At 37.9% G+C, this 23,952-nt stretch overlaps 3 protein-coding genes and 1 pseudogene across 3 annotated transcripts; 2 read left to right on the forward strand and 2 right to left on the reverse strand.

The window, feature by feature from the left end:
* Positions 1-1,913: 1,913 nt before the first annotated feature.
* Positions 1,914-3,059, forward strand: LOC107769834 (mitochondrial arginine transporter BAC2-like). Its single transcript, XM_016589093.2, has one exon. It carries the CDS (start codon positions 1,914-1,916, stop codon positions 2,637-2,639), a length of 726 nt encoding a protein of 241 aa, XP_016444579.1. The 3' UTR covers positions 2,640-3,059.
* Positions 3,060-3,982: 923 nt separating this feature from the next.
* Positions 3,983-6,414, forward strand: LOC107769832 (mitochondrial arginine transporter BAC2-like; annotated as a pseudogene).
* Positions 6,415-6,547: 133 nt separating this feature from the next.
* On the reverse strand, positions 6,548-7,956 carry LOC107769831 (pyridoxal 5'-phosphate synthase-like subunit PDX1.2). The gene has a single exon (XM_016589090.2). It carries the CDS (start codon positions 7,693-7,695, stop codon positions 6,775-6,777), a length of 921 nt encoding a protein of 306 aa, XP_016444576.1. The 5' UTR covers positions 7,696-7,956; the 3' UTR covers positions 6,548-6,774.
* A 3,697-nt stretch (positions 7,957-11,653) lies between these two features.
* Positions 11,654-17,046, reverse strand: LOC107769830 (periodic tryptophan protein 2). The gene is made up of 8 exons (XM_016589089.2): positions 15,585-17,046; positions 14,931-15,182; positions 14,718-14,810; positions 14,156-14,527; positions 13,124-13,468; positions 12,697-12,924; positions 12,404-12,602; positions 11,654-12,151 (listed from the first exon to the last, which is right to left on the reverse strand). The coding sequence occupies exons 1-7, from the start codon at positions 16,812-16,814 to the stop codon at positions 12,432-12,434; spliced, it is 2,691 nt and encodes an 896-aa protein (XP_016444575.2). The 5' UTR covers positions 16,815-17,046; the 3' UTR covers positions 11,654-12,151; positions 12,404-12,431.
* Between the last annotated feature and the right edge of the window lie 6,906 nt (positions 17,047-23,952).

Raw genomic sequence — 23,952 nt, forward strand, 5'->3', positions numbered from 1 at the left:
TATGAACAACCGGAATCTAAAATCACTCATTGTCTAATCTGAAACTAGTTTCAGTTGCTAAAAATATAGTTCCCTCAATCTCAAAAGTTGCTACACTAGGTTCAGCGGTGTTAGTATTTTTGTGCACATTTTTTCTTTCTTTATGCTTTTATTTATTTTTCAGTTTATAGCATTCAGAGATAATGTGACATTTCTTATGACAATAGCGACACTCTAAATTATTGTATCTGGATATGGAGTCGGATTTGCCCCTAACAAATAAGCCAACTTCCGCTTGAGTTCCACTAGCTTCCCTTGTAATATCATTATCTATCTGTTCTTTTGATTTTAAGATAGATTTAATATCCTTATAAGAGATATTATCCTTTGCATAAATCATAATATCTCTTATATGCTTAAAAGATGGGGTAGAGAACAAAGTAGTAACACGATTTGATCCTCATCTTTAATTTCAGCATCTATATTACTCAAATTCATAAGAATGGAATCAAAGGTGTCAAGATGAGAGAGAATAGAGGTACCTTCACCCATACGAATTGTATAAAGCTTCTGCTTCACATAAAGTCTATTTTTCACCGTCCTCTTCATATATAAGGTTTTCAATTTTTTCCACATGCCTTTAGTTGTGGTTTCTACAGAAACTTCACGTAAAACCTCATTTGAGAGATTTAAAATGATATTTATTTTTTCCTTTTTGTCTATGACGGCAAACTCCTCGTCCGTCATTTTATCCGGCATCTTCTCATTTCCTTACAATGCCAAATCTAAGCCATCTTGAATTAGGATAGCTTCCATCTTTAATTGCCACATTTCGAAGTTTGCACTTCGGTCAAATTTCTCAACATAAGACTTTGTTAGAGTCATTTTGGCTATTTAAACTAACCCGGTTAGATCTGGCTCTGATACCAATTTGTTAGGATCGGAAACCCGGATAGTGCGAAATTTAGCCAAATAACGGTATAATGACAATAACAAAGACAATTGAAGTTGATAACAACGGCAATTAAAGCAGATAAAGAAGACACCAATTTAACGTGGTTCGGTCAGTATGATCTACGTCCACAAGCGGAGAAGAGCAATTTCACTATAACAATAAGAGTACAAAAGAGAGTACAAAATTAGAGTAAACACTCTAATTAATCCCAAATACCCTAAGAGAATAACCTCACAAGATCACTCCAAAGAAAGGGTTCACACAAGTGCTTCTCAACACTAACTCTCATACAAAACACTCTTAATAAAGGAGGAAAGGAAGAAACAAGAAATGAAGACTCAAGTCTTGTTGGTGTGTATAAAATGAACTAATGGCCTTCCCTTTTATAGGCAAAAAAGTCTTGCCTCTTAGGTGTAAAAGAAGAGATACAACTTGTGCAAATGATGTCCACCACACAATGCAATATTTTTGGGTCCCAAAGAATATTGCCAACAAAGTCTACACTTTGCAAAGATGCTTATGATGGACTCCATTAGCCAAAATATTGGCCATAATTACAAGCAACAACAACAACAACAGCCCAGTGTAATCCCACAAATGAGGTCTAGGAGGGTGGGATGTACGCAGTTTTACCCCTATCCTGGAAGGGCAGAAACTAAAAATAGTCGATGGATGTATAATTTATATATAATTCATATATAATATATGTATAATTATGTAAAATTAATGTATAATCTATGTATATCGACGAGAAAAAATAAATATTGAATCTGGTCGGTTATTTGCGTAAGAATTCCAATATTATTTTTATTGTATTAACTATTGTATTAGATCCTACTTGTGGGAATTGACTGAGTTTGTTGTTGTTGTTGTTGTTGCTGTAGTATTAACCATTGTGCCAACCCACTCCGTATCTTCATTGTGCAAGAACGAATTTGATTTTGAATTTGGCTTTTATTCTTACAATATTAAAAAAAAAATGCTCTCCTCGTTGCAGAATGCCATGGTATTTCAGATCTACGCAACACTATCACGGGCATTTGACAGAGATATTCCAGCCAGCGACCCACCCTCGTACAAAGGAGTAGCTTTGGGAGGCACTGTGGCCGGAGCAATACAAAGCTTAATTATCAGCCCTGTGGAATTGGTGAAAATCCAACTTCAATTGCAAAGCAAAACCAATCAGTACAACAATCAAGCAGCTAGTCTCAAGGGTCCAATAGATGTCACAAGAATAATATTCAGACAGGAAGGTTGGAGGGGGATATACCGCGGGTTAACCATTACTGTCCTCAGAGATGCACACTCTCACGGTCTGTATTTCTGGGCATACGAGTATACTAAAGAGCAACTTCACCCTGGCTGTCGCAAGAACGGCCAAGAGAGCTTCCAAACAATGCTCATAGCTGGTGGTCTAGCAGGAGCTGTTAGCTGGATAAGCTGCTATCCACTAGATGTTGTTAAGACCAGACTCCAAGCTCAATCACAGTCTAAATCTGCAAAATATCACGGTATTGTTGATTGCTTTAGGCGAAGTATGAGAGAAGAGGGGCACGGTGTGCTCTGGCGAGGTGTGGGAACTACAGTTGGCAGAGCATTTTTAGTGAATGGGGCTATTTTCACTGCCTATGAAACTGCCCTGAGGTGCCTTTTCAATAACAATAACAATAATCATGCAAATGTTCAATCTAAAAATGCATTATAAAACAGTATCGAATAACTGTTCTTTTACAGTGCATCAACTCTTTGGTTGGCATTATTTCACTAGAATACTCGTAGCTTTTTGAAAAGAAAACACAGGATGATCCTAAGTAGGGCTGTGAAACAATGATCTTTCACTACACAAAGCAATAAACATGTAAACAACAACTAAAACCAAATGAATGAACTTGCCTCCACAACGTGATAGTCACAGTCATTTCAAGTCACAAACGCCTGAAGTACAAGCATATATGCCTTGAAGTTCAATTTCAAATATCACATGCCAATGACAAGTTGCAGTTGAAGCTGTTAGAGATACTACTGATGCAGATGATAAAGCAGCTGTCACATCAAGGCTCATTGCCGAGTTTAAGTAGGAGTCCTCGTGTATAGCTCACGTAGGAGTCCTTCTACAGATATTCTAGAAGCCAACTCCTGTTAATCTTCCCATGTATTTCTAAAGACTTAATTGTATATCTAGAGTAGGAATCTGGTAGCTACAACGTGGTGTTTTATACCCACTAAACGAGATACCACGTGTATTTCATCTCAACCATGAAGTGACTTTGGATCATTGCAACCTGGATACTGATCCGATTGCATCTTTCCTTGTGAGTTGTTTGAAGGAAAAACCTAACAGTACAGTGAGAAGTGTTATTGATCTTGTGAGATAGAAGTTTGAACATGTTATTTCATACAGAAAGGCTTGGATTACTCGAAAACATGCACTTCAAATGATTTAATGAACTTTTTTTTAATTCTTTGCTGAGTTAGTAAATGAATGTCATTCTACAACTTCAGACACGTAGTTAGGCTTTGACAAGCCAAACTTCAGACGGGTATGTCTTAAAGTGGTTAAACTTGCTAAAATTTATGATCTTCGGCTATGGCTTAGATAGGGGTTTTGAAATCGGCTAGCCCACCAATAGGTGATACGCCATCTTCCTAATGAAGCAAAATAAAGACTATTGCTTGTATCCTTCATCTGGATTTTACTTTATCCAGATGTTCCTCTTTTACCTCTTTCATGTCTTCCTCCTCATTATCCTCATTCCAGAGGATTAGCTAATTATTACGCGCCTAAATTTTAATTGTAGGTAAGTGTCTATATTAAGTATGAGTTGTTAACAAAAGTAAGCAAGCTTATTAGATTGTTTTAAGTCTCTAAACAAGTTTTACGCCATCAGCAACTTAGTTCATTTTATATCATCTGATTTGAGTGCAAATGAAGATTCAGAAATCTTAGATAAGTAGTAAACTAGACAATCAAATGGACATCACTTTTTTTTTAAACTCTCCCAAATTTAGTTGCGCAAAACAAGTTAGGAAACATATAGTATGATTAAAATCATGATTCAAAGATGAGACGTGGCTTCCGGATTCAACTCGATCTGGAATTTCAAATTAAAGCTGTATTTTGTGTCAATGATCAACTCACCTGTGGGGTCACAAGAAAACAATGTATGGGCATATGATTGGCCGTTTCTTACATTAGCCCGCTCCCAACAAAATTGCATTATTAAGGTATGATTATTGAATAGGCATAAGAAAAGGTAGTAAGAGCGAGAGTTGAAGCAGAAGATAGGTACTCTTGATTGGGGAATGCAGGGGGCATGGATTTTTGGCCAGAGTTTCTAGCAAGCAGTTGGGGTAAAGAATTTGTGGCTGGTGGATTTGGAGGAACAGCTGGTGTCATTTCTGGTTATCCACTCGACAGCATCAGAGTTCGACAGCAGAATTCTAAGAGTGGTTCCGCTTTCAGCGTTTTTCGCCATGTTGTCGCCATAGAACAGAAGGTCCCCTGTCTCTCTACAGGGGCATGGCCGCTCCTCTACCCTCCGTCGCCTTTCAGGTCATTCTTCTTCCTCCTTTCGATTTTCCTTTTGTTACAGAATACGGATAATGATTTTCAGTTAACATGTCAAACGCGATGAGTTATGAGGTTGAAGTCATGAATTCAGCTAAACGTCACTTAACAATGTAAGAGAGACCTGACTGCAGCCTGCACGGAAATTATACCACAAATATTTGCATATCCTAGTACAACACATTTCTTGATACGTCAATTTTGAGTATTTCCATAAACTTTTCTGCAGATATCCAGTCATCTACTTCCTAGCAAGTGACTACCGGTTCGTGTCTTCTAATAGTTTGTCCTGCACCTATTTCCCTGTCTGAGCCAGCATTCTTTTGTGGTGACTCAAACACATTTAAAATTGAAAAAAATTCGTAAAAACTTCTATTTTTTTTAAAAACATCCTATTTTTTTTTTAAAAAAAATGGAGAATGAAAAATGCAGTTCATATAACCTCTAATTTCAATATAAATGTTATTAGTGATTTAATATGCACGAAGGTATAGGATAACTTTTTAAACCTACTCTCAAACTTAAGGGACCTTTTATGTCATTTTGTTATGCTTCTCATGAAGGAGTTATTTTGTGTGATAAAGGGGAAAATATGAGTCGATTTATTCGTATAAAGCAAACAAAAGTGAATATACTGAGTCATTTCTATAACTTTACTAAGCCATTTCAAAAGGTTATATGCCCTGTGCATTTTCGCAGAGGATATACTAATCCATACTTCATAAGGCTATTTTCTATACATACACAAAAACCTATTTAAATTACTAGATATGTGTCCACTTGTTTTAAGATTCCCACGCTTCTTATCAAGGATAACCACCAAAATGGGAACGGTCTAAAAAAATTAAGAAGATATAAGAATCACAAATAGCGTATGCATATAGATTCTGATCTCTTCGCACATTAGTTTTGAACTGCAGCCATAGTGCCAAGAACTAGCTCAATTGGTACATAGTCTGGAACTCGCCAAACTTTTGCCTCGTGTACCTTTCGACACCACCCACTCGAAGCATGCACCGTTCATTCCATAACCCCATGCCCCAACCCCCCGTCCCTCCCTTGTGCAAGAAAATTTGATATAGAATTTGGGCAAATTAGTTTCCTCCCTACTGCAGAATGCCATGGTATTTCAGAGCTATGCAATTCTATCGCGGACTTTTGACAGAAATATCCCAGCCAGCGACCCACCCTCATACAAAGGGGTGGCTTTGGGGGGCACTGGAGCAGGAGCAATACAGAGCCTAATTATCAGCCCTGTGGAATTGGTGAAAATCAGACTTCAATTGCAAAGCAAAACCCATCAGCAGAACAATCAAACAACTAGTCTCAAGGGTCCAATAGATGTCACAAGAAGAATAATCAAACAGGAAGGTTGGAGGGGAATCTACAGGGGATTAACCATTACTGTCCTAAGAGATTCACACTCTCATGGTCTGTATTTCTGGTTATACGAGTATACGAAGGAGCAACTTCAACCTGGCTGTCGCAAGAACGGCCAAGAGAGCTTTCAAACAACGCTCATAGCAGGTGGTCTAGCAGGAGCTGTTAGCTGGATAAGCTGCTATCCCCTAGATGTTGTTAAGACCAGACTCCAAGCTCAATCAAATACAAAATACAGTGGTATTGTTGATTGCTTCAGGCGAAGTGTTAAAGAAGAGCGACACGGTGTGCTCTGGCTAGGTTTGGGAACGACTGTTGGCAGAGCATTCATAGTGTATGGGGCTATATTCACTGCCTATGAAACTGCTCTGAGGTACCTTTTCAACAAGGGTGACAATAATCATGCAAACGCTCAATCTGGAAAGGCATTATGAAACAAGAGTAAAAAACTGCTCTTTAAAGTGCATCAACTCTTTTGGTTGGCATAAGTTGGAGCTCTGAAACACTGATCATTCACTATAACCGCAGTTATTTAGCCAATGCCTCCAAATGAGAGAATTGATTGGATTGGATTTGATCATATGCTGTTTCTAAATTCACTACTACACAGCCGTAAACATGTAAACAACAACTAAAACCAAATTAATGAACGTGCCTCCACAATGTAGTAGCCACAGTCATTTCATTTCAAGTCAACTATAATCAATGTTACCATTTTCATTTTGTGTCACAAGCATGTGAACAAGGACAAGATATGCTATGCTTAACTCATCATCATGTTATTGCAAAAGTAAACCAAGAAAGATAACACCGCTCACAAATACAGAACTGAAAAATACATAATAATATGATAAAACAACAGACAAATAAGACAAGCTAACCAATAGTCTCATCAATAAGTCTCTTCTGCACTAACAAATCGCTCGACCCTGTTCTCGTTCAAATTTAAACCACCCATTGCTTCCTCCAAGCCACTGCTTGCCGCAGCCAAAATATGAGGATCATTATAGTTTCTAACAGCCTGCACAATCGCCCTAACTTTCTTATAAGGATCCGAGCAGTTAAATATATCAGGTCCCAAAAACACGCCATCACAACCCAGCTGCATCATGAGCGCTGCATCCGCTGGGGTCACGATACCACCAGCTGCAAAATGTACCACCGGAAGTCTACCCATCTGCTTCGTTTGTGCGACAATATCATAAGGCGCGGAGATCTTTTTTGAAAAAGTGAAAACCTCATCTTCGTCCATGTTTGATAAAACTCTAACATCTCCCATCACTTTCCTCACATTGCGAACTGTGTCCACAATGTTACCTGTACCTAATAGATCCCCTTGGGTCCTAATCATAGCAGCACCTTCACGGACTCTTCTTAAGGCTTCTCCGAGATCGCCACATCCACAGACGAATGGGGCACGGAAATTGTGTTTGTTGATGAAATGATCTTCGTCGGCTAGGGCTAAAACCTCGCTCTCGTCTACATAGTCTGCTCCAATAGCTTCAAGGATCTGGGCTTCGACAAAATGCCCGACTCGGGCTTTTGCCATTACGGGAATTGAGACGGCCTGTTTGATCTCTTTGATTAGAGATGGGTCGGCCATGCGCGAAATTCCGGGTCCTATAGGTTCTGAAACTACGAGGCAGCAGGCGCCGGCGGACTCGGCGATCTTCGCTTGGTCGACAGTGGTGACCTCAGCAATGGCTCCTCCGCGGAGCATTTGGGCCAGCCCGACTTTGATTGAGAACGGATTCTTCTTGGTATCGGTAATGGCGCTGCCACTGTACACAGTCACGGCACCGTCTTCTTCCATTTGCAAGGTGTTTGTGAAAATGCCTGAACAAAACTGGGTGATAATTTCTCAGAACAGCAAAGCTTCGAGCGGCGAGATTTGAATCTGTTTGTGGAGAAACGATGGCGGAGGAAGAAATAAAAGGGAGAAGAGAAGTAAAGACGGGAATGGGGCGGTGCGAATTAGTTTGTTCGAGAAACTTCGAGGAGGTCTCTATACGTGTTTTGGTGGAAAATGTAGAAACTTCCGATGGTTTCGATTCCAGGGGATCAAATCTAGGCTGCTTTATTTATTTTGGTACTTGCCTTGAGGATTTAAAGGCTGTAAATAATATGTCGCTAGAACAGAAAAAAGTGACATAAGAAAAAGGACAAAGAAAATAACAAAATAACTACATTTATATCTATCTATATATACTATATTATAAGCACGAAAGTCTTTAATAAAATATTATTTATCTTTTTTACCCTCTAAAAATAGACTTTACATTGGACACAATAGTAATTTAAATTACTTTTCTAATATTTAGGACATTTAAATCCAGTGGTGGACCCATGATTTTGTGCAAGCGGGTTCAATCTTAGAAGTATATAACTTTAGTCGTAAAATAGTAGTTGTCAAGTGGGTTCAAATAAAATATTTATACAAAATTTACACAACTTTAATCCTAATTTATACATATACACAGCATTAATTTTTGGTGAAGTGGGTTCAGTTGAACCCGCTAGCCACCACATGGGTCCGCCACTATTTAAATCACCTTAAATTTTTGGTTATTAAATATTTTCTTATTAAACTAAGTAAGGACTCCTAATTTTTAGCCTTTAGTCATTACAACATATTAATCTATATACTATATTAAATGCACGAAGGCCCTTAGCGAAATGTCGTTCGTTTTTTACCCTTTCAAAATTGATATTACATTGGATAAAGATGTAATTTAATTTACATTCCTAATATTTAGGACTTTAAAATCTATTAAAATTTTACTTATTAAATTGTTCCATATTTGAACTATATAGATAGGAAGCCCTATTATTTAAAAAATATATTGTGCAAAAAAATAATAAACGTATAAACATTTCTCCAACAAAGTAAACCAATCCTATTACATAACATCTTCAAAATTGTATTGGACAATAACTTTTCAATTTTCGACAATAAATAAATTTGAAGACATTATCCACACTTTCATATATTTAATATTTGACCTCCTTTCATGATATATTTTCTCTTTATCATTTCTTTTATAATATTTGGAACTATACTAAATGAACAAATCACTAAGTACTTTCTCTTCATCAATTATATGTGTAGTACTTGAAACTACTCTCAACAATTTTAAAAATAAATAAGCAAATTAAAGAATGTAAAAATAATTTTCCGTGAACAATATTGAAGGATAATAATTTTGAGATAGAATGTGAGATTATTCAATTTCATGTGTGATTGAATTTACATTTTCGACATAAGAAATTACGAAATTAGTTATATCATAATTTGGTACTATTTTGATTTTATATTCAATGTGGGATAATAATATAGAGATTAGCTATGTATCACAAGAAAAAATATACACAAATGCCCAAAATATCTCCTTCAAAGCTTTTCGCCTAAATTATTCAAAAAGTCTAAGGTTAAAATTAAAAATAAAATTTTATTCAAGTTTATATATGATAAAATCAAACAAATATTTCTATTATACGTCATATATTCTGTTTTAATCCAATGACTCAAACATCTATCAAAATAATTTATATCCAATAAATAATTTTGATAATATTTAATCACTGCATTATAACATACGTATAATTTTTTTGCGGTATTCTAAATGAGAGTTTATTAATTTTTTTCTTTATTTTCCATTCATTCCAACATATCTATATCTTTTTTATATATTACTAAGTTATTTGTTGTAAAATATCAACTCAACATTAGCCATCCTTATATTATACACTATCGTCAAAAAGTTCTTAAACTATAGGGCAATCTATTCATTCCCAAATCTCTAAAGATATAACGATAGAATTTTGATAAAAGTATTTATGCATAAATATTTATTTTTAGTATTAGGTCACAAAAACTAACAATAAAATTTCATAAGATGTTCACACATAAGTCTTTAGAAATTGCAACAAGGCATCTTAGAATTTACGCGAGAAGAATTTCTTTCTTTATTGAGTCAGCTAAGTGAGATTAACATTCACTACTTTCAAAAACTTATACTTTTTTATTTTTTCTTTTATAAACTCAAATATATTATTTAACTATTATTTATATAATTCTTTAAAATTATATATTTATTAACATGGGGTACACGCATGAAACGTGTACCCTAAGACTAGTTAAGTAAAAAAAACGTGAGTATTACCATCCAATAGAATACCATTAATGAAATAATGTTTACCTAGGATGAAAGACTAGAATTTAAAACTAATCTTTTTCTTTTCATTTCAAACTTGATCTTTATCATAAAAAAAATTATATTCTGAAGTCCCTCAAATTTTATGTTAAATATTATAAGAAACACTTCATTTAATAATATTTAATTATTTTTTAATATAGGAGCTTAAAATTAATTAAAGCTTTACTTATTAATTTGTTTTCTTATTAAACTTCACTTTGTATAAGTCTTACACTTAAATTATAAAAAGATAATGAAGGAAAAATAAAAGGATTTAAAAAAGAAGAGGTACGGGTTCTTGAACAATAACATATTAACATAGATAGTTCACTTTTTAAAAATATACAAGACTATTGCACCAATAAAATTATTCAATGTTATACTTTTAACTTTCAAAAGTTTTAAATGTGCAATTACAATTATGCGGAACGTTGAGCAGAAATCAATAATATGCACAAAAATAACAAGATAATTTATGAGATCTTTAAATTTTTACCCATGATACATTTAGCAAAATATGAGTGGGTTCATTAGCTAGCTTTCAATTGTAGATTCTCTTACTAGCTTGTTTTTTTTTTTAAATGTCTTTTTTGTTTATTATTGTACTTTGATTTTGTATTTATTTAAAGTTCGTAGATTAATAGTTGCCTGCTTATATGTTGTAAATTGTATCCTTCAAAATTATTTGGATTTTCAAGGCTGCCGTGAAACTGAAATTATGAAATTACAAACCTGGAACAAATGTTAGGTTGAGTTATTGATGATTGAGGACTTCTGAGATAATTTCTTCAATTATTAAGTTAGTTATACACAATCAATATTCATGACCATCTTTAGAAACTTACACTTTTATTGTATAACTCAATACTACTTTTAAATAAAGTTATACTCATTCAGACAGGATTCACGCGCACCCTAAGAGTAGTATAATAAGTAAATTAGATCAATGTATCTTATGATGAGCTAGAATTAAAAGGGTGTCAAGATTCCTAGTTATAGTTATGATTGCCGACAATTAAATCCGAGCAACAGTAACTTATCAATTTGAAAAATAGTGTTTCAAATAGTAATATTTTTAAGAGGCATGATTTTTCAATCAAAATGGCTCGCAAATTTTGATGTTAACAATTGTGCAATTTTATACAGTAATTTTTATCTATACATTAATTGTTTGTTTTCTTTGCTTTTAGATTTGTTTATTACATAGTTTTCCGCTGAGAATTTCATCATAATGGTCCTCATGTCAATATAATCGGTTTGGATTTTGTACCGTCCAAAATATAAAGAATATAAAAGATCAGAGTACTAAAATTGATATTTATATCATATAATATAGTACAATGATATGTATTTCAGAGCTATATTTGCATTACATCATCTGGCCTTCGATGGCCCTTAACTTCAACTCCATAAGTTGCGTCGTTGCAGTTCCTATTACAATCATTTTTTACACGATGGTTGAGTCAATTGTTTCCAAGGAAAAAGGCAATGATGACATATAGACCCCAAATTAGGAATCAACATCAAATTAATAGACGTTAGACCTTTCTAGAAGAGAATGAATTGTAAATGTAATTTGCCTTAAAGAAGTGAGATTGCTTTAGTTCATTAAAGAGAATGGATAAATAAGATTAGGGTTAACTTAGGCATTTCAAGAAGCCTCCTAATCTAGTATAAAGTGACTCGCTCCACATCCTAAACTTAAAACAAAAACTTCCACATCTAAACCAAAACCAAAATTGGCATACAAAATACAAGCCCAAAAATGACATGTAAATATTGGCCTACTGCTTCGACAAGCCGGTAATAACACAGACCATCTTTTAAGACATGGACAGAAGTAATGCTCTTACCATCTCGGTCCAATGAATTGTTCACGGTTGAGTAATCTTGACTGTCTGAAGCTTGGTTTTGCGATAGCTAATGAATGCTGAAGAATTGCAAGCCCCAATTACTGTCTCAAGTACATGAATCTGTCTCCAGCATAAGACGATAGTACGGAACCAGTTGACTTCATGTCGCTTAACTTTGGAAGCATGATAAAATTGTTACAACCGAATTTCCATATTAGTCCTGCAATACGTGGCCAGAACATGTTCACAGTGGTCCCAATGACACCAATTGAAAAGCTACAGGAAGCATCAAGAAGATTGGCCAATAAACTGGAAAGGGGGCAAATAATATGTAAACTATTGAAATATCCTGAAACTAGTGAGCATTGTCAAGATTTAAGTTTCTAAAGCTGTAGTCTTTCATTAAAACAAATTTCATAAACAGTCCTATACTAGTTGACAAACAAAATCAGAAATCCTAGAAGGAGCATACCAAAGAGCCAACAAGGAAAAGAGAACTGTCACTTCGCATCACTTGCAGAGCACAAATATCGAAGCAAATATTCATTAGAGGAACATGTATCAGCCAAATCTTGATGCAACCTAGTAATTGCCTTCTGCAACGATTTTAGAGAAGGAAGCAAGTTTCTGGAATTCTGCTGAATAGAATGGCCATGGATTTTGCAAAGTTCCTACCAGACATGCAAAAGGATTAAAAACTGACAGACACGTAAAATCCTTGTCAGGGTAAGGAAGAACAAAGAGGTGTAGCATTTGATAAGAAACCTGACACCATCTGAGAATGAACTCCAAATGCGGGGAGTTCTCCAGCAGATATGCCAATGCCTCGACTAATCTCTGAATATATTTAACAGGGACTGAGGAAGCTACGGCTGGTATATCTGCAGGACCGACACCAATAATGCACTTCTTAATCAAACCGTCTTCATTTAAACGTAAGCTAAGAATCAATGCTCGACTAGTCTGATTTTCTTTTAGTGCTGCATCAACGGCCTGTAAAGCAAAGTACATACATAAGTGTTATGGAAATGTGTCTATCCAATCTACATGATGTTTTTGTTTTTGAAAGTCAAGATACAATAAATTTGGATATCATTTCCTTCAATCTCAGTCTATGAACATCTCCTGATGGTTTCAGAACTTTTCTTTTTTTAATAAGGGTTTCAGAACTTCATTTTATATGAAGACTTACTTCTGGAGTAACATCCATGTCCAGATCAGTGGGGTCAAAGATAAAAGACTCATCCATAGAATAAATCAAGACCCCTTCCGTAGTTGCAGCTGCCCAACTCCTGCCAGTCGGGGCAATTCTCAGGCATTTTGTACGAATAACTGGCCTTCCATGGTTGGGCATTGACCCAGGCAAGTCATATGCCAATTTATTTCTCACTTGCTTATCAATGCCTTCTTCAGTATCACTATTATCATCATCAATTAGATTGAGCGGACCACTCTCTGACATGTTTTTGGAGTTCAAAATGTCCAGAACCCCATCCAAGGAAAGATTGTGGGTTATCTGGAAGCGACGCAGCAACACCTGCAAGGTAATAGGTTTTTCTTTCCCAGTCAAGCAATGATGCACTCAAAAGCAAGAGAAGAATTTTTACAGGATCATGACACAAAAATCTCATATCAGCACGAAACAAGAGGTACCAATAGAGAAGTAATTTGGGAAAGATTTTATCCATCTCTAATCACTAACATAGGTATAAAATTATTAACACCATGGGTCTTCACAACTATCAACAATCATAACATAATGATTGCTCATAAGCTTTTGTATTTCAGAGGTCTGTTTGTACCTGTATCTTTTTATTCTATATATCCCAATTCACGTGACAACATTGACTTTGGAAATCACTTAAGCAATCTATAAACTAGGGTAAGTTTTACAAAAACAATAAGTACACATAAATAGCAACATATAATCAATGAATCTACAAGCTTTTCAGTTCAAACTCAACAATAGAACAAACCTACTTAAGAGATGAAGAAGACACTAACCCACTACCAAATCAAACTTAATTCAATTTGAGCACATCTTACACAATAGTTGTCATATCCCTATTTTGGGAAGTAAACGAAGGCAATTATAAAATTGTTTTATTGGTTTTTTTTTTTAAATATTAGCTAAGAGCGAATACATTAATTCAAAAGATCATGCAGTCTATTTAATACCAGCTTCCCTAAGCAATAATATGTAACATCGAAAGAAACCACACACCTGATCAGCAACATTATACATACAAATGAATTTGCTATTTCCACCAGCTAATATATAGCTCCCATCAGCAGAATAACACAAGGTTGTGAAGCACTTTCCAGAAGTTGAGTTAGCTGCTGATCTACGATCAGTCATGAGACGTCCACCTGAAATATCCCTTCGGCCTTCAATTGTGTACATCAGCAGACCCTCAATTGGATCCCAGAAATGAATATGTCCATCCAGGGTGCTACATGCCAGCTGCTTTCCATCAGGACGGTAAACAGCTGTGAGGACATCATGAGTGTGAGGAAATGTTTCAACTGCTCCTTTTCCTTCAAAAACGTCCCACAAGCGAACAGTTTTGTCCCATGACGAGGAAGCCAAAATAGCCTATGGAAAACCAGAAAAAGTTAATCACGCTCTACAAAATTATTGGACTATATTGATTTATGATGCATAAGCAAAATATTGTCAATGAAAGTGTAGAGGAATGAAAATAGGGACACATAACCTAACCTAAAATATTCTTTTTTATTTATAAGGAAATATTTCCTGAATCTTGAATTAGAAAAATACTCACATTAGAAGGAGAAAACATTAGCCCATGAACAGGACCCTCATGACCACTAAGAACATCTAGCAATCTGCCCGTCTTCATTGACCAGACAAAGATCTATGAAGAAAACCAAAGATAATATATTTGCATCAATAGCAGAACATAAGATAATATTATAATTATTAAAAACAAATAAGGGTACAATGCATGATCAAAACACAATCAGAACCGTAGTACCTCAAATGAGTCAAGGGTTCCAGCACATATCACTTCACCACTCTGATCAGAAGCTAAAGAAACAAATTGCTTAGATGTAGGGGTAGTAAAAGTTCTGAAGTTTCTATATCTGAAGAGATCCCACGCGCGAACTGTCCCATCCAAAGAGGCACTTAATAGACAATGGTTGCTAGCCATGAAATGAAGTGCAGTAACTGCATTTGTGTGCTCAGAGAATGTTACAAAGCAGAAACCAGATGAAACAGTCCAGACCTGCAAAGCATAGACAGTGAATGTTTCAGCTTTCGTGTAGACCGATGTTAAGTGAAACTAAAGATGGAGAAAAGTGGGAATTATTAGGTAGAAAAAAGAGGGAATCATTAGGTTCTAGCAATCTACAATACATACAGAGTCCTCCTACATAAACAATTTAAAAATATAACCTGAAAGAAATGGTTGCTTCAGTAGTTTGATGGATTGAAATACTACATGAGCTTATAACTATGGCGTCCCTAGCAAACTACAATAAATGCTAACTTCAAGTTTTGCCTCATATTCCGTGACTACTATTTCTGAAACTTTTACATAACTTGCATAAACTAATTACACTACCATTGATAGTGCATACGATAAACAATCATTTTCACACATAAAAGCACCTCTAAATCCATTTACCTTAATTTTGTTATCATCTGCTCCTGTGGCCAAGAGCTGAGAATCTGGTGAATATGCAAGGCAGTTTACATCAAAATAGTGCCCCTGGTGCTTCAGTATGTAACTCTCTGATTTCCACTCCCATACAAGCAACTGTCCAAGCCTTGCACATCCGAAAGTCAACCAATTCCCGAGATCATTAAAAACAGCCGTGGTAATCTTCTCTCTCGAGATGGACAACAAGTGAATGCACACGAAATCAGGCATTTGATATAAACCAAAGACCCCATTAGAAAAACCAACAACGATCATATCAAGACCCCTATGATAATCACAAGCCGTTAACTTTGCTGGTGCTTGCATGAAGAAGTCTTTCTTTATCAACTCCCATTTCACTCTGTGCAACTGAAATCTATCTTCTACGTCCAATGTATCACCATCTTTCCCATCAAAATTCTTCCTTTTTTTAACCGTTCCACCACTATCAGCTTCTACATTATTCCCTTGCCCTTGGTCTGGTGTACCTGGTGATTCTGGCTCTGAAATAACCTCTACCGGTTCATCAAAATTTCCATTTCCATCAATTTCACTGCAGCCCCAGCTAAAAATGGCGCCATCCCGGGATACGGTATAAACTCTACAAACCTTATTAGTTTTCTTATCAGTTCCAAAGAAAGCACCTATAATCACATCCCTATGGCCTAAAAATAGAAACGGCTTATTATATTTAACTGATTTTTTCAAACAAAAGAGCCTCACAGTTAGGTCTTTAGACCCGGCCAGCACGTAATCAGAATCAGGGCTCCAATCGAGCGACGTGATTTTATCATTACAATCGGAGAATGTCCTAATCAACTCAAACGGAAAGAACTCTTTTCTAAAACCAGGCGAGCGCCAAATTTGCAGGAGCTTACCGGCAGCAACGGCGATGAGCTGTCCGTCGGGGCTAAACTTGGCAGCCGCAACGGGATGCTTGAAGGTGATGCGGTGAAGGACAGCGCGGCGGCGGAGGTTGATGAAGAGGCAACGGTTGTTTTCATCGATAGCGAGGAGAAATACGCCGTCAGGTGAGGCGGCGATGCGGCGGAGATTGGAGGAGGACTGTGAGGGCAACGTAATGGTTTCGGATTTGATGAGGTCAGTGACGGAGACACGGTTACCGACGGGAGAAACTAGAAGTGTGTTGTTCACTACAACGGCGTTGCCGCCTCTGTAAGGAGCTCCGAGAAGGTTCTGGAACCTGTAATTCATGGCTTATACAGTGAGAATAGAGGGGACGAGTATAGTAGATAAAGATGGTGAAGTGAAGTAGGAATTGACAAAGACAGTAGTGGCACAGAGAAGCTCAAACCCTAGATTACCGGCGTTGTTAAACCCTTAGTTAGGACGACGGGCGTTGCTTAAACCCTAAATTGAAACTGCCGGTTCGTTTTTTTTTCTTTTTCGGGTCAAAGCCAATTTTTAAATGGTTGACACTTGACATGTTACAGCTTTGCCATTTTCTATGTTTTTTTCCTTTTCAAAAAACTTTGCCCATTTTCGTTTGTTAAATATTTATACGCACACAATACTTACACCAAATTAATTAATATAAAATAATTAATATTTATTTATACATTTATCATTTTAGTCGATCAATTTTTTTTTTTAATTCCCCTCCCCTTTGATTCTCTTTTTATTGTTTACACTAAATTAAACAATTCAATCTTAGCATTTGAAATTAATGTTTGTAAAATGTATATTACTTGACTATGATCACTTGGTCAATCAATAAATATGTACATGAGAGACAAAGATATTTTAGTGTAAACATCATATATGAATAAAATTTTACGTTCATTTGGAGAAGTGCTAAGCTTTTTTTGTTTTTCAATCCGGGAAATGCTAACACCAACGTTAAAATCATGAAAATAGTTATTTGTATTTATTTATTTATTATTTTTGTTTTTGTATACGGTCAAAATCGAGTTTGCCTTTCGTGTGACTAATCGTGATTGGAACATGATGATCCAAGGTTCATCATTGTAATATCGAGCCATGATACGAAGTTAAGATCGAGCTCGAGACCTAGAGACCGAGTCAAGGTCGAGCTCGATCCCAGAGACTGATCAATACCGAGACCAGCCAAGACCGAGACCGAGTCAAGATCGAGCTCGAGACCCAAAGACCGGCCAAGATTGAGATCGGCAAAGATCGAGATCGAGCCAAGAAACAAAAAAATCGTTATAGCCGCATTTGGGGAGAGAATCTCGGCAGAAATCACGGCCTGAATCAAGAAAAAGCTAATTAATTAATCTATCATGGGATCCCCACTATGTATTTTTAATTATATCCAAAGTAGGATTCCTCCACTATATTAAGAGTGATTATTATTTGTAAAAAGGGACATTCATTCATTCAGACATTATTCTTTCTGAGATACATAACAAAGAGAGCAAATATTATCCTTTTTGGCTTTTGATATATAGTCATATTATTTTTTCTATCAATCGTTCTTCACTCAATTTGGAGGTAATAAAACTTAAAGGCTTAGGTCAACTAGTTCATTCGATTTGTATTCATTTTTTTTATAACTAATTTCGAATTTCATTTACATATCTTTCGCGATTTGTATCAAATTATATCACGTATCTTTAGAACTACGTATAAATTCAACTCTATCCGTTTTTCGGGTAAACAGTTTAGCGCCTACCGTGGGGCAAAGGATAATAGTAGTTATTTGGTAAGAATCTCTGCAAAATACACTATTTTACGCTTGCTCTTGGAAGTATCTTTGATTTCAGGTTTAAAATGACGAACCCTCAATTAATGACCCTACCTATCGACAACGAAGTTGGCCATCAAGATAAGAATAACAACCTGACACCGGGGGATGAAAGGCCACTCGCTGACCCCGTTGGAACTCGGGCCATAGATCCAATTGACGTTAATTCACTTGTGGCCATTGAGGCGAACCAATATTCTGACCCCAAAAACAGCATTCACGGTGGAACTCGATCTGCAGTTCGAAAAACCCAAAATGTTGGAGAAGATGGGATTAGCCTGCACATGATTTTTAAAATGTTTCAAGCTCAACAGGTAGCGATAGCTCAGCTGCAGAGCCAAACCCAGGCACCGAGCAGGCCCGAGCCCGATCCACCCCAAGAAGTCACCCACAAAACGGGGCCAGCTATAGCAAGGTCAAATGAACAGGAGTCGGGGACTAACCCGAAATTATAAAGATACTCGAGGAACTAACAAAATGGATAGAGTCAGGAGAAAAGAGGATTGAAGCAAACGACAAAAAAGTAGAAACTTATAACTCCAGGGTTGATCAGATCCCGGGGGCACCACCAATATTGAAGGGCTTGGATTCCAAAAAGTTCGTACAAAAGCCCTTCCCCCCGAGCGCAGCTCCCAAACCGATCCCCAAGAAGTTTCGCATGCCCGAAATTCCTAAATATAATGGAACGACCGACCCCAACGAACATGTCACCTCTTACACATGTGCCATTAAAGGGAACGATCTAGAGGACGACGAGATCGAATCAGTATTATTAAAGAAATTCGGGAAAACCCTGTCAAAGGGAGCAATGATATGGTATCATAATTTACCACCTAACTCTATCGATTATTTTGCCATGCTTGCATATTCTTTTGTAAAAGCACACGCCGGAGCCAAAAAGGTCGAGACCAGGAAGTCGGACCTTTTCAAGGTAAGGCAAAAAGATAACGAGATGCTAAGAGAATTCGTATCTCATTTCCAAACGGAACGAATAGATCTGCCACCAGTCACAGATGATTTGGCCGTTCAAGCTTTCACCCAAGGACTGAACGAACGAAGCTCAATGGATTCACGGAAGTTGAAGCAGAACTTGATTGAGTACCCGGCTATTACATGGGCCGATGTACACAATCGATATCAATTGAAGATTAGAGTCGAAGACGACCAGTTGGGTTCTGGGTTCGTTATTAAAAGGGACATTGACCGAGAACTGAGATCGAACAAGGACCGATATCGGCCGTATAACGGAGATCGTAGGGGTAGCGAACCAGAACATAACTCTGTATGAGGCCAAGGGTCTCGAGGGCTGATGAACAAAAATGGTTTTGACAGGCATACCGGACCTAAGGAAGCATCGCGGTTATTAGAGTATAACTTCAACATTGATGCATCCGCCATCATATCGGCTATCAGACGCATCAAAGATACTAAGTAGCCTCGACCTCTACAGTCCGATCCAGCCCAAAGAAATCCCAATCAAATGTGCAAGTATCATGGCACCCATGGCCACAGAACGAAAGATTGCAGGTAGTTGAGAGAAGAGGTAGCCCGGTTATTCAATGAAGGGCACCTTCGAGAGTTTTTAAGTGACCGGGCCAAGAATCATTTCAAAAGCAGAGAGTTCAATAGGCAAAACGAACAAGATGTGCCACAACACATTATCCATATGATCATCGAAGGGATCGATGCCCCCCAGGGGCCAGTGCTTAAATGCACTAAGATGTCGATTATAAGAGAGAAGCGATCTCGAACTCAGGATTACGTACCTAAAGGAACCTTATCCTTTAATGACGAAGATGCAGATGGAATCATGCAGCCCCACAACGATGTACTAGTAATATCTGTACTTATGAATAAAACTCAAGTTAAGCATGTGTTAATTGATTCAAGTAGTTCGGCCAACATCATTCGGTCGAGGGTCGTAGAGCAACTCAGTCTACAGGACCAGGTTGTGCCCGCAACCCTGGTACTAAACAGATTCAATATAGCATGTGAAACTACTAAGGGCGAGATAATTCTGCCAGTAAACGTAGCCGGGACTATCCAAGAAGCGAAGTTCCACGTGATCGAGGGAGATATGAGATATAACGCCTTGTTCGGTAGGCCATGGATCCACAACATGAGAGCAGTACCCTCGACCCTTCACCAGGTTCTAAATTTCCCAATACCAGGAATCAAAACAGTATACGGGGAGCAACCAGCCGCAAAGAAAATGTTTGTCGTCGATGAAGCGATTCCGATATCATCACTCTCATCGACAAAGGGACCAAATTCGAAGGAAGAACGGGATACCAAATAGCAATAACAAATGTCAGCCTTGACCCAACTAGAGAAGCAGAAGACTGACGAAGATGATGATTATGGGATCCATCGATCCTTCGTGGTCCCCGATGATTCCGACGCTACCAAATCAACGATCGAAGAATTGGAGCAAATCACGCATATCGAACATATTCCCGAGAGAAAGATATACCTGGGCACGAGGTTGAGTCCAGAGCTCAGGAAAAAGCTTATTCAATTTCTTATAGCTAACATAGACTGTTTCGCTTGGTCCCATCTTGACATGACAGGGATCCCACCGGAAATTACCACTCATAGACTAAGCTTGGATCCGAAATTCCATTCGGTAAAGCAAAAAAAAAAAGGGCCAGTCCGAGGTCAAATATGCCTTCATAAAAGAAGAGGTAACCAAACTGCTCAAAATAGGATCCATTCGAGAAGTAAAATACTCAGAATGGCTAGCAAACGTGGTGGTAGTCCCTAAGAAGAGAAACAAACTTAGAATGTATACAAATTACAAAGATCTAAATAAAGCATCCCCCAAAAACTCTTTTCCTTTGCCTAATATCGATCGTATAATCGATGCCACGGCCGGCCACGAGACTCTCAGTTTTCTCGATGCCTACTCCAGGTACAACTAGATACAGATTAACCCGGAGGATCAGGAAAAGACCTTGTTTATCACTAAGTACGGTACCTACTGTTATAACGTAATGTCATTCGGTCTAAAAAATGCTGGTGCAACTTATCAACACTTAGTAGACCGAATGTTCGAAGAACAAATAGGAAAATCAATGGAAGTTTATATTGATAACATGTTAGTTAAGTCCCTGCATGCAGAGGACCATTTAAAGCATTTGCAGAAAACTTTCGATATACTGAGGGAGTACAATATGAAGCTCAACCTCTAAAAGTGTGCATTCGGGGTTAGCTCGGGCAAGTTTCTTGGTTTCATGGTGTCCCATCAGGGAATCGAGATCAACCCCGATAAAATAAAAGCTATCGAGGATATCACGGTAGTGGATAATGTAAAGGCCGTGCAGAGGCTAACGGGATGAATAGCCACCCTAGGACGATTCATTTCGAGATCCTCAGATAGGAGCCACCAATTTTTCTCACTACTTAAGAAGAAGAGCAACTTTGCATGGACTCCGGAATGCCAGCAGGCCTTGGAGGAACTAAAGCGGTATTTATCGAGCTCGCCGCTGCTTCATGCCCCGAAAGTGGACGAACAACTTTACCTGTACTTAGTTGTCTCTGAGATAGCAGTAAGTGGAGTCCTGGTTCGAAAAGAACAAGGTACGCAGTTCCCTATTTATTATGTCAGTCGGACCTTAGGTGAGGCCGAAACTAGATATCCACACTTAGAAAAATTAGCGCTTGCTTTAATAAGCGCCTCTAGGAAACTAAAACCATATTTCCAATGCCATCAGATATGTGTTGGAACAACTTACCCTCTTTGAAATGTTTTACACAAACCCGAGTTTTCGGGTCGATTGGCCAAATGGGCCATAGAAATTAGTGGGTACGATATTGAGTATCGACCCCGAACCGCCATCAAATCACAAATCTTGGCGGACTTCGTATTCGACTTTACGTCGGCCTTTGTACCCAAGATTGAAGAAGAACTACTGATAAAATCGGGTACATCTTCGGGAATATGGAGCCTCTTTACGGACGGTGCTTTGAACGTGAAGGGGTCCGGACTAAGCATCGTACTAAAATCACTCACAGGTAATGTAGTTAGACAGTCTATCAGAACTATAAAATTGACTAACAATGAGGCCGAGTATGAGGCCATGATTGCAGGTCTCGAACTAGCTAGAAGCTTGGGAGCGGAAGTCGTAGAGGCTAAGTGTGATTCCCTCCTCGTGGTAAACCAAGTGAACGGTACTTTTGAAGTCCGAGAAGATCAAATGCAGAGGTACTTGGATAAACTACAGGTGACTCTACATCGATTTAAGGAATGGACCTTGCAACATGTACCCCAAGAACAGAACAGTGAGGCCGACGCTCTTGTAAATTTAGGTTCATCGGTCGAAGACGAGGAACTTAACTCGGGGACTATCGTACAACTCATGAGATTGGTAATCGAAGAAGGTCACACCGAGATAAACTCCACAAGTTTAACCTGGAATTGGAGAAACAAATATATAGAGTACTTAAAGAACGGGAAGCTTCCGTCAGATACAAAGGAATCGAGAGCTCTGCGCACAAAGGCAGCACGGTTCACCTTGTTCGAAGACGGAACACTGTTTAGAAGGACGTTCGATGGACCATTGGCAATATGTTTGGGACCGGGAGATACCGACTATATCCTACGGGAAATTCATGAGGGCACTTGTGGAAATCATTCCGGTGCCGATTCGCTGGTCTACAAAGTAATCATAGCAGGGTATTATTGGACCAATATGGGCAAGGATGCAAGGGAGTTCGTTCAAAAATTGCGACAAATGCCAAAGGTATGCGCCCATGATTCATCAACCCGGGGAACTACTCCACTCGGTCCTATCCCCATGGCCCTTTATGAAATGGGGAATGGACAACATTGCCCCCCCCCTTCCGGCCCCAAGTAAGGCTCAGTTTATTTTGTTTATGATTGATTATTTCTCTAAATGGGTTGAAGCACATGCTTTCGAGAAAGTCAGAGAAAAGGAAGTCATAGACTTCATTTGGGACCACATCTATGTCGATTCGGGATGCCATCTGAGATTGTACGTGATAATGGAAAATAATTCATCGGCAACAAAGTAACTAAATTTCTCGAGGATCACAAGATCAAAAAGATCCTATCAATACCTTATCATCCCAGTGGGAACGGATAGCCGAATCGACCAACAAAACCATCATCCAAAATCTTAAGAAGAGATTGACCGACACCAAAGAAAAATGGAGAGAAATACTACCCGAGCTCCTATGGGCATGCCGCACAACATCGAAATCCAGTACCGAAGCAACACTATTCTCGTTGGTTTATGGCGCCGAAGCTCTGATCCCAGTCGAGGTCGGAGAACCTAGCATCAGGTTTCGATATGCAACAGAGGAGTCCAATAATGTGACCATGAATACGAGCCTATAATTGTTGGATGAAAGACGCGAAGCCGCTCTCGTCCAATTAGCCGCCCAAAATTAGCGGATCGAAAGGTACTACCATCGAAGAACCAATCTTCGACATTTTAACATCGGGGACTTGGTGTTAAGAAAAGTCACCCTCAACACCCGAAATCCGAATAAAGGAAAACTGGGTCCGAACTGGGAAGGACCGTATCAGATTCTCGAAATTATCGGAAAGGGATCCTACAAGCTCGGCATGATAAACGGCAAACAACTACCAAGAAATTGGAA

The sequence above is a fragment of the Nicotiana tabacum genome, chromosome 4, assembly GCF_000715075.1.
Source record: "Nicotiana tabacum cultivar K326 chromosome 4, ASM71507v2, whole genome shotgun sequence".
NCBI classification, from domain to species: domain Eukaryota; kingdom Viridiplantae; phylum Streptophyta; class Magnoliopsida; order Solanales; family Solanaceae; genus Nicotiana; species Nicotiana tabacum.

Coding starts and splice junctions, on each gene's coding strand:
- LOC107769834 (XM_016589093.2), top strand. CDS start 1,914: ATGCTCTCCTCGTTGCAGAATGCCATGGTATTTCAGATCTACGCAACA.
- LOC107769831 (XM_016589090.2), bottom strand. CDS start 7,695: ATGGAAGAAGACGGTGCCGTGACTGTGTACAGTGGCAGCGCCATTACC.
- LOC107769830 (XM_016589089.2), bottom strand. CDS start 16,814: ATGAATTACAGGTTCCAGAACCTTCTCGGAGCTCCTTACAGAGGCGGC. Junction 13,469..14,155: donor TGTATAATGTTGCTGATCAG/GTGTGTGGTTTC, acceptor ATTACCTTGCAG/GTGTTGCTGCGTCGCTTCCA. Junction 12,603..12,696: donor TCATTCTCAGATGGTGTCAG/GTTTCTTATCAA, acceptor CATGTCTGGTAG/GAACTTTGCAAAATCCATGG.